Raw genomic sequence first — 12,206 nt, 5'->3', positions numbered from 1 at the left:
TTTTTTTTTTTTTTACTGTGAATTTGACTAGTCTTGTGTGCATCGGTATATCAGTTATCAAAAATAAAACTTTTATTATAACAATAAACATAAATCAGTATATTTTCTTGTATTTTAATAACACTCATCAACACATTCTGGTGTTGTTTGCGCCAAAGTTCTATCGCTCGACTCACGTAGGTTGAGATGATTGGTCCAGAGCCATGGATTGGTCTAACGTCTGACCAATCAGAGCGCGGTGTCTGTCTGTAAACAAAAGATTTCGTCAGTGTTTTCCAAGAGCGCTTTCGTCAGTGTTTCCCGTATGTTTCTAAGGGCGAGCAACCTTTATATTTTGGTCCACAAACAAACAAAATTTAGGACACAGACATTTAGAAGCAAAATTACAAGCAACCGCAATGTCAACGCAAAAACTTATAACTCAGGAGGAAAGTCTGCACGGTAAGTTGTAAAATGTGGTTCGCTCGATTAAACAACGTACCTACATCGACAGCTAATGAAAACAATAAGATTATTAATAGTAACAGTAAATTATTTATTCACATTCCTGGGTTTAATACCAATGTTCATCATGTTTTTCTTTTATAAATCTGTACAATGCAGAGATTGCAGACAATTTGTGTTCAAATCCGGTCATACTGCCAAGTCAGCAGCAACTACTTGTTTGCTAAAACAAACATTTGTTCTATTTTTGTTAGTACAAATATTTGATAACGGACAAGAGGCATTTACAATGACCCAGTTTTGTACTGATTATGTTGGTATTCATTTACTAACATCCAAAAATGTTCATGGTTACATATTTGGAGTTTGAACCCTTTTTGGTTCAGTTTCTGTTAGATCAAGTGTAGTAAAGAGTGTTTTTTTATAAAATGTATGAGAAAGACCAAAGCGAACATTCAGCACTTCTAAAAAGAAGAAACTGTGTTCAGTAATCATTTCTAAATACTTTGATGTAATTTTCTCCACCAGACTCATGGGTGGAGCTCCACTTTGATTCATGTAGTGAACATAGTGAGGACACACCATGCCTGTCTGATATCACAGACCTGGAGAAAATGCTTCTGGAAGCACAGCGGGAATCCAGCAGTAGTTCACGGACAAGTTCTCACTGCAGCAGGTGTGTACAAACCACTTCAAGAGATCTGTGTGTACAGACAAGACAAGGACTTGTAAGATTATTCTAACCACAGTGGCTGTTATTTATTTGCCCATAGTCCTCGACATGTCCAGACACCTCCACTCATCAGTGCAGCCTCCTTCAACACAACACACACCAATGCACAGGTAAACATTTTTTTACTTTATTGCATAAGCTTGCATTTAATAAGATAAAAAAAAAATAATAATCACAAACTTTATAGTCAGAAACAGTGGTAAAAATGTTGCAGTAATTACTTATCATGCCCTGGCTGCCATACATGTAAAATCTTGAATTTGTTCTTGGAGCAACCTTTATTTTTCAATAAGATTCCAATATGATATATACATGCAGGTTTTTTAGAGGTCTCACAACCAGACCTCGCTGCAATATGGGCATATGGAGATCTAATTTAACAGCGACATATGTACGCTGATTCTTGTAGCACCTCTATAAATATGCAATGTTTTGACTGCATTACAGACTTGCAGAGCTTACATGACTAGACCCATCAGTGGTAGTGAAATTGCCAAAGATCTTTCACCTGCTCTTTCACTTCCAGGGGGAAGTTGTACCAGAGAGCAAACAGGAAGTTGAGACTGTCGCGAGGATCTGTGACTGGTCCAGCCGGCCAGAGAATGTACCACCACCAGCACTGATTATTAAACGGCCAAAGAGGAACAGAGTATGCAGCAGAAACTCAGACAAAAACGACAAAGAAATGAACACAAACTTGCTGAAGTTACTGTTACCCTCTCTAGTTTTGACACACATCCTCATGCTTGGGTTGGGGTAAGACACTTATGAATTTACAAAGTCTGACTTTTTGCTTGCTGCTCTTTTGTTCACTGTTTGACTATTTTTAATCTCTCTCTGCAGGATCTGTATTGGACGGCGCCTCTCCACTCAATGCTCTGTTATCTGAGTCATAGCAGATGAATGCGTGTGTATGTTGTGTGTCAGTGTCACTCTGGGATAGTCTCTAGAAAGATCCCAACAGCCTTTTGCTGGAACACTTTTGTTTTCCTCCAGGAGAAATGCAGGCCTATGTAAGAGGACACTGTGAAAATAAGATGAGAGACAGAAACTCACAGCATTGTTTTTTCTTTGGTTCTCCTGCGGGGATTTTGGCACAGAATTAATAAAGATGAATCCAGTTGTGTATGGATATCAGGAAATATGCCTAATATATTTCAGCTTTTTGCTTGAAATTAAAAATATTTGTTAAATGCATCAGCATGAATTGTTTTACTGACCAGGTCACATTGTAGTCCTTCAGCTGACCTGCTTTTTTATAGCATTCTGAATCATTTTTTTAAAAATGCAAATGTATGTTTGAGAGAAAATTTAGAGCCATATGCATATTCTGAATGTGATATTTGAATGTGACATGCTATGGAAAAAAATAATAAACTGTACTGCAAAAATTATAATCATCTTCAAATTTGTTTTAAAAATACTTTCAAATATTTAGCATCCAGGTAAATAAAAATAATTTATTTATTATCGATATTCAGTGAGCTTTTATATTTTACTCATTGGTGGTATAAGCAAACATTTTCAAGTACAGCAGGAAAAATATGTTTTTTACAGAACATTAACAGTGTTTCAATTGCTGCCAAACTCCTCTATAATCGTCGTATATTCTGTACTGGCATTTCTGGGACAGCAGGTGGCGGTATGATCCTGTTTTTTTCTGGGACTTTCAGTCTGCTTGATTCTAGTTTGGAACTAGCTTTCAAATGTACAAAACTAACGTAATTAGTTCTGACAACCAATCAGTGACTGACAATTATATGATTATTGGCAACATCGGTTTAATTTATAAGCAAACCGTATTTTGTTACTGTATCTTTGTAGCTGAAGTACTCCAAAAAAATGGATAACTACATATTCAGCATAACAATGCAATCTGAAATATATAATTAAACGTAACTAAAGAAGAAACTGTTTGATCAAAGATGGCTTTTTGTTTTGGAGGGAGAAAAAAAGAGTAAAAATGAAATTGAGGACTTGATGATTTGACATGAATAGCATGAGGTTTCATTAATGCCTTTCTTATGTGTGAATATATATATATATATATAAAAAAATTATATATATATATTAAAAACTAATCAATTTTGCTATTTCGCACATACAAAATTAGTCACTCTTCAGCATCAAACTTTTATTAAACTCGTGATGTTTAGATTATTTATTCATTCTGAAGATTTATTTGTATTAATACTTGAAAATTACATTTGGAATATAGGCTATCTGAGTTATGGATGGTTTAATTTGCCTATACTTAGTGTTTAATGCAAACAAAAAAATACAGTTGTATATGATATATAGTAGGCTATAGCCTACATGGATTATTTTAAATGGCATATAATAAAAATAATAAATCATCCATGATCATCAGCAGCAGGTGAAAAATAAAATAACTCATTCCACGTAATGATTGATAGGGATGCAGCAGCGCGCGCTGCACGGTTTCCAACTTGTGGAAAGTGCTTTACAGCGTGACTGTTTTACGTCTCTGTGCGTCACAGCCACGCCCATACAACACATTATTACACCTGACCTAACCAACCCATATTCTCATGCGGTTTGGGTTGTCTACAGACGGCAGTCCTGAGGGAGAAGGAACTTTGTTGTCAGCTGTTCTCTTGCATCCCTGTGGACTGGGAGTGATGAAGCAGGAGGTCAGGTCTGCTCTGGGCTCAGCTCTCCTCGGGCTGGCAGAGGAGAACCTTTCTGCTCAGAGGTAAGCAGGTACATCCCATTATCTTCTGTCCATTTCTTATTTCCAGTCAACTTTAGTGCCATTTTTGGTGTACGATGGATAAAGCTAGCGTACAGCATTCGTAAACATAATTATGGAAAGATTTGAAATAAGCTACTTATTTATTTCATTCTATAAAAATTTGGTCCCACTTTATATTAGGTGTCTTTAACTATGTACTTAAGTAAAAAAAAAAAAGTATGTTAGGTATAATATAATTACTGTGTTAATGTTATTTTGCTGCTAATGAGGTGGGATAGCTACACTTAAGGTTAGGGACAGGTTTGGTATGAGTAGGCTACATGGTATGCATGTAATTACTTCAATTAATTACAAATGTAATTACATGCAGGAATTACCAAAAATATATTAAAAAGTTCATTGTATCAAATTATTATTTTATATTTGAAAATATCTTCAAGTCATTTATAGCAGTAATTCATTAATGACATATATAATTACACTGTTGACCCTTGCTTTACCACTTAACCCACCCTTAAACCTACCCATAAACTAAACCTGTCCCTAACCTTACCTTACCCGTATCCTCAATAGCAGCAAAAGTGTTTTTCCAACACAACATGAACAACACAATAAGCACAATATTGCTAAAAAAAATTTTTGGATGTAAGTACATAGTAGTTAAAGACACTATAAAGTATACATAATTTGCTATATAATTTCCTTTAATGGCAGCAGCACTCAAGTACTTTATTTTAAACTGCAAATAACTTTGCTCTTTTTCCAACAGAGGTGTTGGTCTTGCCCGGGCGCACTTCGAGAAACAGCCGCCCGCCAACCTGCGCAAGTCAAACTTCTTTCATTTCGTGTTGGCTTTATATGACAGTCAAGGTCAGTCTGTGGAGACTGAGCACACTGCATTTGTGGACTTTGTTGAAAAGGAGAAGGTGAGGAGCAGAGGTGGACAGTAACAAAGTACATTTACTTGAGTACTGTACCTATGTACACTTTTTGAGTATCTGTACTTCACTTGAGTATTATTTTTTTCTGGAAACGTTTTACTTTAACTTCACTACATTTGAAAGACAAAAATACTTTTTTCTCCACTACATTTCTGTCAAGGTCCTTGAGTAGAAAGTAGTAACGTCAGTCAGGGGAAGATTTTGGTTGCAGGGTTTGCACTTTGGTTGCAAAACGGGTTGACGTCAGAACCCGACGGAGAGACGTTGGATTTTGGTTTGAAATGAAAGTCGGGTTGACGTCAGATACACAATACACCGTCTGTCCAACGTTAGAGATTAACGTCGATCTGACGTTGGATTCTGACATCAACCTGATTTTCATTTTCAACGTTGGGTTTGGTCTTCTAAATGCGAATTTTGTCATTGTTTTGGAGCACACTAGATTATAGATAACAGTAAGGCTAACATATTCATACCAAAATATTTCATAGAGACTTTAAATAGGGCACTATTTGAGGGAACAGCCATTTGGGTGTCCGAAACCATTGTGGACGTTATTGAGTACACTTATTCAATCTCACATTCAATCCCACTACTGGAACTGTGTCCTAGAAATAAATGTGATATTGATATGAGGGAATAGGGAGGATTTCAGACACAACCAATATCTGATTAACGTGAATATTATTAATAGTCTTCTTGACTAGATGTCATCCCTTTTTTTTTTTTTACCTCGTAGGATGTTACAATGGGGTCCCTGAGGAGAAATGTGGAATATATGAAACATTGGGTTTATTGGGTTTGATTAGATTAGAAGTTATGATGCCATGTAAGACAAAGCATATATTTGTTTTTTTCTGTTTCATTTAGGAGCCAGTAAGTGAAAAAACAAACAATGGAATCCATTACAAACTCCAGTTACTGTTCAACAATGGCGAGTAATGCCTGCATTACAAATAGTCTACTATTACTATAGAAATACACTTATTTTGAACTGTCATTTGTATGTCGTTTTGTACGGATGTTGTGCTATTATTCATTTTCCTGTCATTTAGGTGTCAGAACAGAGCAAGATCTGTACATCCGTTTGATAGACTCTGTGACCAAACAGGTAAAACAATTTCGTCACTTTCATATTATTTGCATGAATGTGGTGTGCATTTTAGGTTTGAAAGTTCGCCTCAGTCAAGATGTGTTTAAAAAAAAACATGCTTTGTCCACTGAGCTAAGATGATATTTGAAATACTAGATATTATCATGATACGTTTTATATATTTTATTTTGCATAACATTAACCTGCCATTTGCCTACATTACCTCTATGTCAGGCAATTGTGTTTGAAGGTCAAGATAAAAACCCTGAAATGCGTCGCGTTCTTCTCACTCATGAGACAATGTGCAGGTAACTTTTGTCAATCTGCACAATTACACACTAATAGACAAAATCCCATGCATGCTGCAAACAAACACGTATACTCATAAAATATACTTTAAAATTTAGTGTTTGTTTGCTTTAATTGCAATATGCAGGTTAGTTTTAAAAAAGTTGATGCAGTGATATTTGTGTGTGTCTTTATATGTGAATATTACAGTCGATGTTGTGATAAGAAAAGTTGTGGAAACAGGAATGAAACGCCTTCAGATCCCGTCATTATTGACAGGTAGGACACTCAGTTACATTGTATAACATTTTAATTGAGTAATGAAATGTATATAGCCTACTGTACTATGTGTAAGAGAAAAATGAGGGAGTGAAAAAGTAAATTTTTGAATGAGCTATTTAGACATAGTTTGTACTCTATCATGTTATCACTGTGAAGCTGCTTTGATACAATCTGTATTGTAAAAAGCGCTATATAAATAAAGGTGACTTGACTTGACTACATCATTCACTCAGTGATTCTTTCATTCCCTGATCCACTCATACTGTACCTTCACATGTTTGCAGAGGAAAGGTGTTAGTCTTGCCATCCAAATTATGCCCTTTTCTTTTTATTTTATATTTAGGTTCTTCTTGAAATTTTTTCTCAAATGTAATCAAAATTGCCTGAAGAACGCAGGGAACCCACGAGACACTCGTCGTTTCCAGGTACACACAAATAATCATATATTACTAATGTCATTTACTGTATGTGTCTGATAATAGATTGGTAACACTTTAATAATACTAACATGAACTAACAATGTGCAATGTATTTTTACCGCATTTATTAACCTTTGTTACTGTTAGCTAATAAAAATGATAGTTCAGTGTATTAACTAATGTTGTTAGTAACTAATGATCATACTTTTGATCCTAAACATGTATTAGTAATTGTTGAGATTAATATTAGCTAAGATGAAAAGTATTGTTTTCATCTTAAAAGTATTAAAAGTATTGTTCATTGTAAGCTCACATTAACTAATGTTGCTGTTAACAAATTGAAACCTTATTGTAAAGTGTAACCAATAAATTGAATTAACATGTTGTTGTTTTTTAATAAAAAATAGACTGTCCCTTATATAGCCCTGGATCACACTTTAGATTAAAACCACAATGGTAAAAATTATAAATGTAGCTTGCATTAATTTAATTAATTCGGAAATGTATTTAACCATCCTTATGTCCAACATTAAAATATTCTTTTGTGTGCTACATTTCCTGCACTACACTAAAATGTACTGTGCATTGCAGGTGCTGGTCTCTACCACAGTCTCCGTTAAGGGCCACATTCTAGCCATTTCTGATAACATATTTGTCCATAACAATTCTAAGCATGGCAGAAGACGATTTGAGTTAATTGAAGGTACAGTAATCACAAACATATCTGCAACCTTTTGTATAATTTAGCAAAATGACACCAAAAGAACAGTGTTGGTGCTGGATCATTGAGAGAGAGTGAAAGTGGAGATACAGTTAATCAGTACAGTTAAGAACCCATAACTGTTTTTGTTTTTTTTGTTAACAGTTTCTGCACTAGCCTTCCATACTATATTGTACCACAACACTAGCAAAACTTATTCAGCGGCACCTCTACACCATTATTGAATCGACAGCGCGACACATAAGGTGTGACAAGTATAGTCTGATTCCTGAAAGAATGACTCTTATGAAGCAGTTCAGAAACATACACAGTGACCAGTGTATTTTGATTACATAATGAATGACTGATGAATTCGTTCCTTTTAGTGAATCAAAAACATAAATAGAACAACATGTGCAGTCCGAATTAGAGACAAATGACTCTAATGAATCGGTTCTGAATCAAACCCACACCTAACTATGCAATTCAAATCAGTGTAGTTACTGACTGTTAGTTCATATGACAATGAGTAGATCAATATATAGTAGAAGAAATGCTACCTATTTGGTTCGTTTAGTTATATGGTTTGTTTAGTTATTTGGTTTGTTTAGTATTTGTTGTTTAATATAGGCCTATTGTTTCAAATAGTTAAGGCATTAAAAAGTCTGTTTTTATACACCTTTACATAAAAAAAATGTATTGCAATTATTTACACTCTGTATCTGTAATGTGCAATACTGTTAATCAGGTTATTGAGCTAATATATGTGTGTGTGAATGTAGCAGAGATCCCCTGCATCAAGGCCATCATTCCGAGTGAAGGTTGGACTTCAGGTGGAGCCTCAGTGATTATTATTGGAGATCAGTTCTTCGATGGTCTACAGGTGGTTTTCGGAACAATGGTGGTCTGGAGTGAGGTGTGGAACAGTCTCAAGCTCTGTTGCCAATCAAAGAATTACTATGAATACATTTTTGTGTTTCATCTATAGCCTCATCATTCCAGTTGTTCATATTTTTTTTTCCTTGGACAAATCTAATCCATCCATCCGCCACCACAGATCTCCCACAAATCTTTGCAAATTTTGCAAGGTGTGAAATATTTTTTTTCCTGATGAATTTGATGGTGAAGTGAAGTTAATCAGAATTTCTATACTTCCTGATGACTTTTTCTCTGTTTTGAGACAGGTCATCACACCACATGCGATTCGTGTGCAGACTCCACCTCGTCACATCCCTGGTGTTGTGGAGGTTACACTGTCCTACAGATCCAAACGGTTCTGCAGGGGACCTCCAGGTCGTTTTGTTTACACTGGTGAGAATAAAAAAAAACGAAAAAAAAAACATTGTAATTTACTGTAACCGTGGTTATACAAACGTATTATGTTACATACTGCCTTTTTGGACTTTTAGAGATTGTCATTTGTTTTGTTGCTGGCAGATGAATTAGGCTAGAGTTTAACTGAGAAAATGTGTTTCTCTGTTTAAGCTTTAAATGAGCCAACCATTGACTACGGGTTCCAGCGGCTGCAGAAGGTCATTTCTCATCATCCTGGTGATGTGGAAAGACTTCCAAAAGTGAGCCTGAAATACTAAGTGGACTTCCAATTTCTCAATTTACATTTGATTTCTTCACAAATTCGGTTTTCTGTTCTAGGTTCTGCTTTAAGTGTTTAATTAAAATTGAAAGGGATAGTTTCCCTCAAATTAAGATTTTATCATCATTAACTCCAGTCATTAACTAAGTCATCAACATCATTAACTCCAACTGTTCCAAACCTGTTAAAAAAAAAATCTTCTGCTAAACACAAGATATTTTGAAGAGTGTTGGTAACCAAACAGTTGATGGGCCCCATTGACTAGTAGGTTTAAAAAAATACTATGGTTGTCAATGAGGTCCGAGATCTGTTTAAAAGATTTATTCAAATATCTTCCTTTGTGTTAAGCAGAACTAAAAAATCCATACAGGTTTGGAACAACTTGAGGCTGAGTAAAGTGACAGAATCAGAATGACATAAATGACAGAATCAGAATATTCATTTTTTGGTGAACTATACCTTTAAGTCATAAAAAAGCATGTCTTATCACAACCTGAAATTTCCAAATGGAGGAATGATTCTGATTCTCTTGGAAATACACAAATAGCTGTATTTATTTAATTTTATTTTTGATTGACAGGAGGTCTTACTGAAGAGAGCAGCTGATCTCATAGAGACGTTTTACGGAATGCCTCACAACAACCAGGTGAACAGCATTTTTGATATCAACATTTAAGAATGCTTTACTCAGGCAAATAAACTATATTGATTAGTAATTAGAAAGAATATTGTCTGAGAGTGCGTAAAAAATTATATGGGTGCATATAAAAAAAAAAAAAAATTATATCTGCTTTTGTAACCCTGCAAATGAAAGCTTTTTAAATACTAACATATATGCGAGTGTCTGGATGTGGACTTGTGACTCTTGTGACATTAAGAAGGATCCACTTATAATTGTAAACAATATTGATTGCTGCTGAAATCCAGAGTGGGAAGTGATGTAATTTCTGTGCTTCTATATGTGCCTGACATTAGGAGATGATTCTGAAGCGTGCGTCCAGCATAGCAGAGGCACTCCATGGGAACCCACGAAACTCCTCCCACACAAATTCACACAGGATAATGGGTGTAAACTCTTTTAATGGACAGTTAACTGCGAACACAGAGGATTCACAGGATGTAGAACGAGGTATGCAGTATGTTTGCATGTGAGTATGGTACATATGCCCCACAACAGTGTTTTAATAAATGAATATCTCTTTCAGTGGGATTCAGTCGGAGTTCAAACACTGGCTTTGTTTTAGGCAGCACATCCCAACAGTCTGATTTCACTAATATCAACACATGCGTGAATGGACACGCACATTCGCACCTTCACTCCAACATGCCAAGGCACACACACTCAAACACACACCCATCCATGGCCGGGCACACACAAAGACACGGACGACAAACTTCCTCTGTGCCAAACTTCTCCATGGCTGCCACACAAGCATTCTTAGATAGTCACACAGAGGACACACAACACTACATCGGTAAGAACACGTCTTTCTCTTCTATCAACTGTCGAACCTCAAGACTTTTTTTGCCTTTTTTCCCCAAAAATGCCAACATTTAAAATGTATTAACAAATTTTGCTTTTCTAATTTTGCTTTTTTTTCTACTTCTGCTTTTCATGACATTATTAAACTGAATCATGGTCAAACTGCAAATGTAATGATCATAAGCTATTATTTACACCCCTGAAGACAAATATGTATTATGGTGGTTTCAGATGTTTATTTAATCCTTCCTTGTCTTCTTTCTCTTTCTTGTGGTTCTATAGTGAAGCAAAAAAGTGCGTTTGCTCCAGTTCTGAAGATGCAGTCTTCAACAACAAGTTCAAGTCTTCCCATTTGCACGGTGAGAGCACAACACACATATACACACAACTCTTCTCTCGTCCACCTCTACATTGTGCCTTTATTTACTGCATAAAATACATATATATATATATATATATATATATATACACCGGTACATACATACATACATACAACCACACACAAACACACACACACACACACACACACACACACACACACACACACACATACACTTCCTCAGGGAGTGTGAAATGTGAAGTGCATACACGCATATAAATTTGTGGAGTGTGAAGATTTGACAGACTCATGTCTATTCTCTGTTTGTCTTTTACAGCCTTGCATGGACTAGTGACACCAGTCGCTCTCTCACAGGGACAAACTTAGAAGTGAAGGAATCTCTTTGTGGTGGGGGAACAACATCTATTTTGCATTTTGAATGTTTTCTCAGTGCAAGCAATACAAAAACAAGAAACTATATGTTAAATCGTGTTGGTTGGTGATAAAGCAATTTTTTTGTTCTGTGTCTAAACAATATGCATCTCTCTATTATTAGTGTGTTTGTATGATGTATATTTACTTTATATATATTTATTTGATATAATAATGTGAAATATTATTTCAATTGAAAATAACTGTTTTCGTAATGTATTCCTGTGATGGCAAGGCTGTTTTATTCCTGTGATTTTCAGCATCATTACTCCAGTCTTCAGTGTCACATGATCCTTCAGTAATCATTCTATGCTGATTTGGTGCTCAAAACATTTATTTGTATCTGTGTTGAAAATTATTGTGCTGCTTAATATTTTTGTGGAACAAGTGGTGTGTTTTACTGTCACATTTTGTAAAATTTTTGTCCTTGTTATTTTCTAATGAAGATTCATTGAAGCCCAGGTTCCACATGGCCCCTGTCTCGACAAATCTATTCTTCATGTCTCATTAAATTCTCATATTTGTTGAGAACTCGTGTTATGGGAGGCAGCTCTGCTTGTTTTCTTTAAGATACTTCACTGACTTCTCAGATAAACCCTCCATCAACCATCAAGTTTTACTATGAGGAGGAGGCATCAGAAATAAAAACAAATGCTGAATATGGAGTTTGTCTCATAAATCTGAGTGCATCCTCCCTGTGCATTAGAGAGGAGGCTGCACACTCATAAACACCAAAAAACACAATTATCAACTCTTGTGGAT

General features: G+C 35.5%; 3 protein-coding genes across 4 annotated transcripts; all 3 read left to right on the top strand.

Moving 5' to 3' along the window:
- Positions 1–172: 172 nt before the first annotated feature.
- bnip4 (BCL2 interacting protein 4) lies at positions 173–2,568 on the top strand. 2 transcript variants are annotated; one of them, XM_079632639.1, is made up of 5 exons: positions 173–441; positions 973–1,120; positions 1,218–1,287; positions 1,704–1,933; positions 2,021–2,568. In XM_079632639.1, exons 1-5 carry the CDS (start codon positions 399–401, stop codon positions 2,064–2,066), a joined length of 537 nt encoding a protein of 178 aa, XP_079488765.1. In that variant the 5' UTR covers positions 173–398; the 3' UTR covers positions 2,067–2,568. The 2 variants fall into 2 exon arrangements, with proteins under 2 accessions (XP_079488765.1, XP_079488764.1); XM_079632638.1 differs by having other exon boundaries at positions 251–441; positions 1,194–1,287.
- A 1,118-nt stretch (positions 2,569–3,686) lies between these two features.
- LOC307008881 (transcription factor COE3-like) lies at positions 3,687–5,776 on the top strand (the record flags this gene model as incomplete). The annotated part of the gene is made up of 3 exons (XM_079632156.1): positions 3,687–3,893; positions 4,663–4,819; positions 5,705–5,776. The coding sequence occupies exons 1-3, from the start codon at positions 3,730–3,732 to the stop codon at positions 5,774–5,776; spliced, it is 393 nt and encodes a 130-aa protein (XP_079488282.1). The 5' UTR covers positions 3,687–3,729.
- A 79-nt stretch (positions 5,777–5,855) lies between these two features.
- LOC307008880 (transcription factor COE1-like) lies at positions 5,856–12,101 on the top strand (the record flags this gene model as incomplete). Its single annotated transcript, XM_079632155.1, has 13 exons — positions 5,856–5,945; positions 6,162–6,235; positions 6,426–6,494; positions 6,841–6,922; positions 7,508–7,619; positions 8,399–8,532; positions 8,801–8,927; positions 9,102–9,190; positions 9,791–9,856; positions 10,186–10,339; positions 10,416–10,685; positions 10,976–11,052; positions 11,350–12,101. The coding sequence occupies 13 exons, from the start codon at positions 5,856–5,858 to the stop codon at positions 11,362–11,364; spliced, it is 1,359 nt and encodes a 452-aa protein (XP_079488281.1). The 3' UTR covers positions 11,365–12,101.
- Positions 12,102–12,206: the final 105 nt, after the last annotated feature.

Source organism: Phoxinus phoxinus (assembly GCF_949152265.1).
Source record: "Phoxinus phoxinus genome assembly, chromosome: 13".
NCBI classification, from domain to species: Eukaryota; Metazoa; Chordata; class Actinopteri; order Cypriniformes; family Leuciscidae; genus Phoxinus; species Phoxinus phoxinus.
The sequence above is the reverse complement of the archived record's forward strand: the minus strand, read 5'-3'. Positions and strand labels throughout refer to the sequence as shown.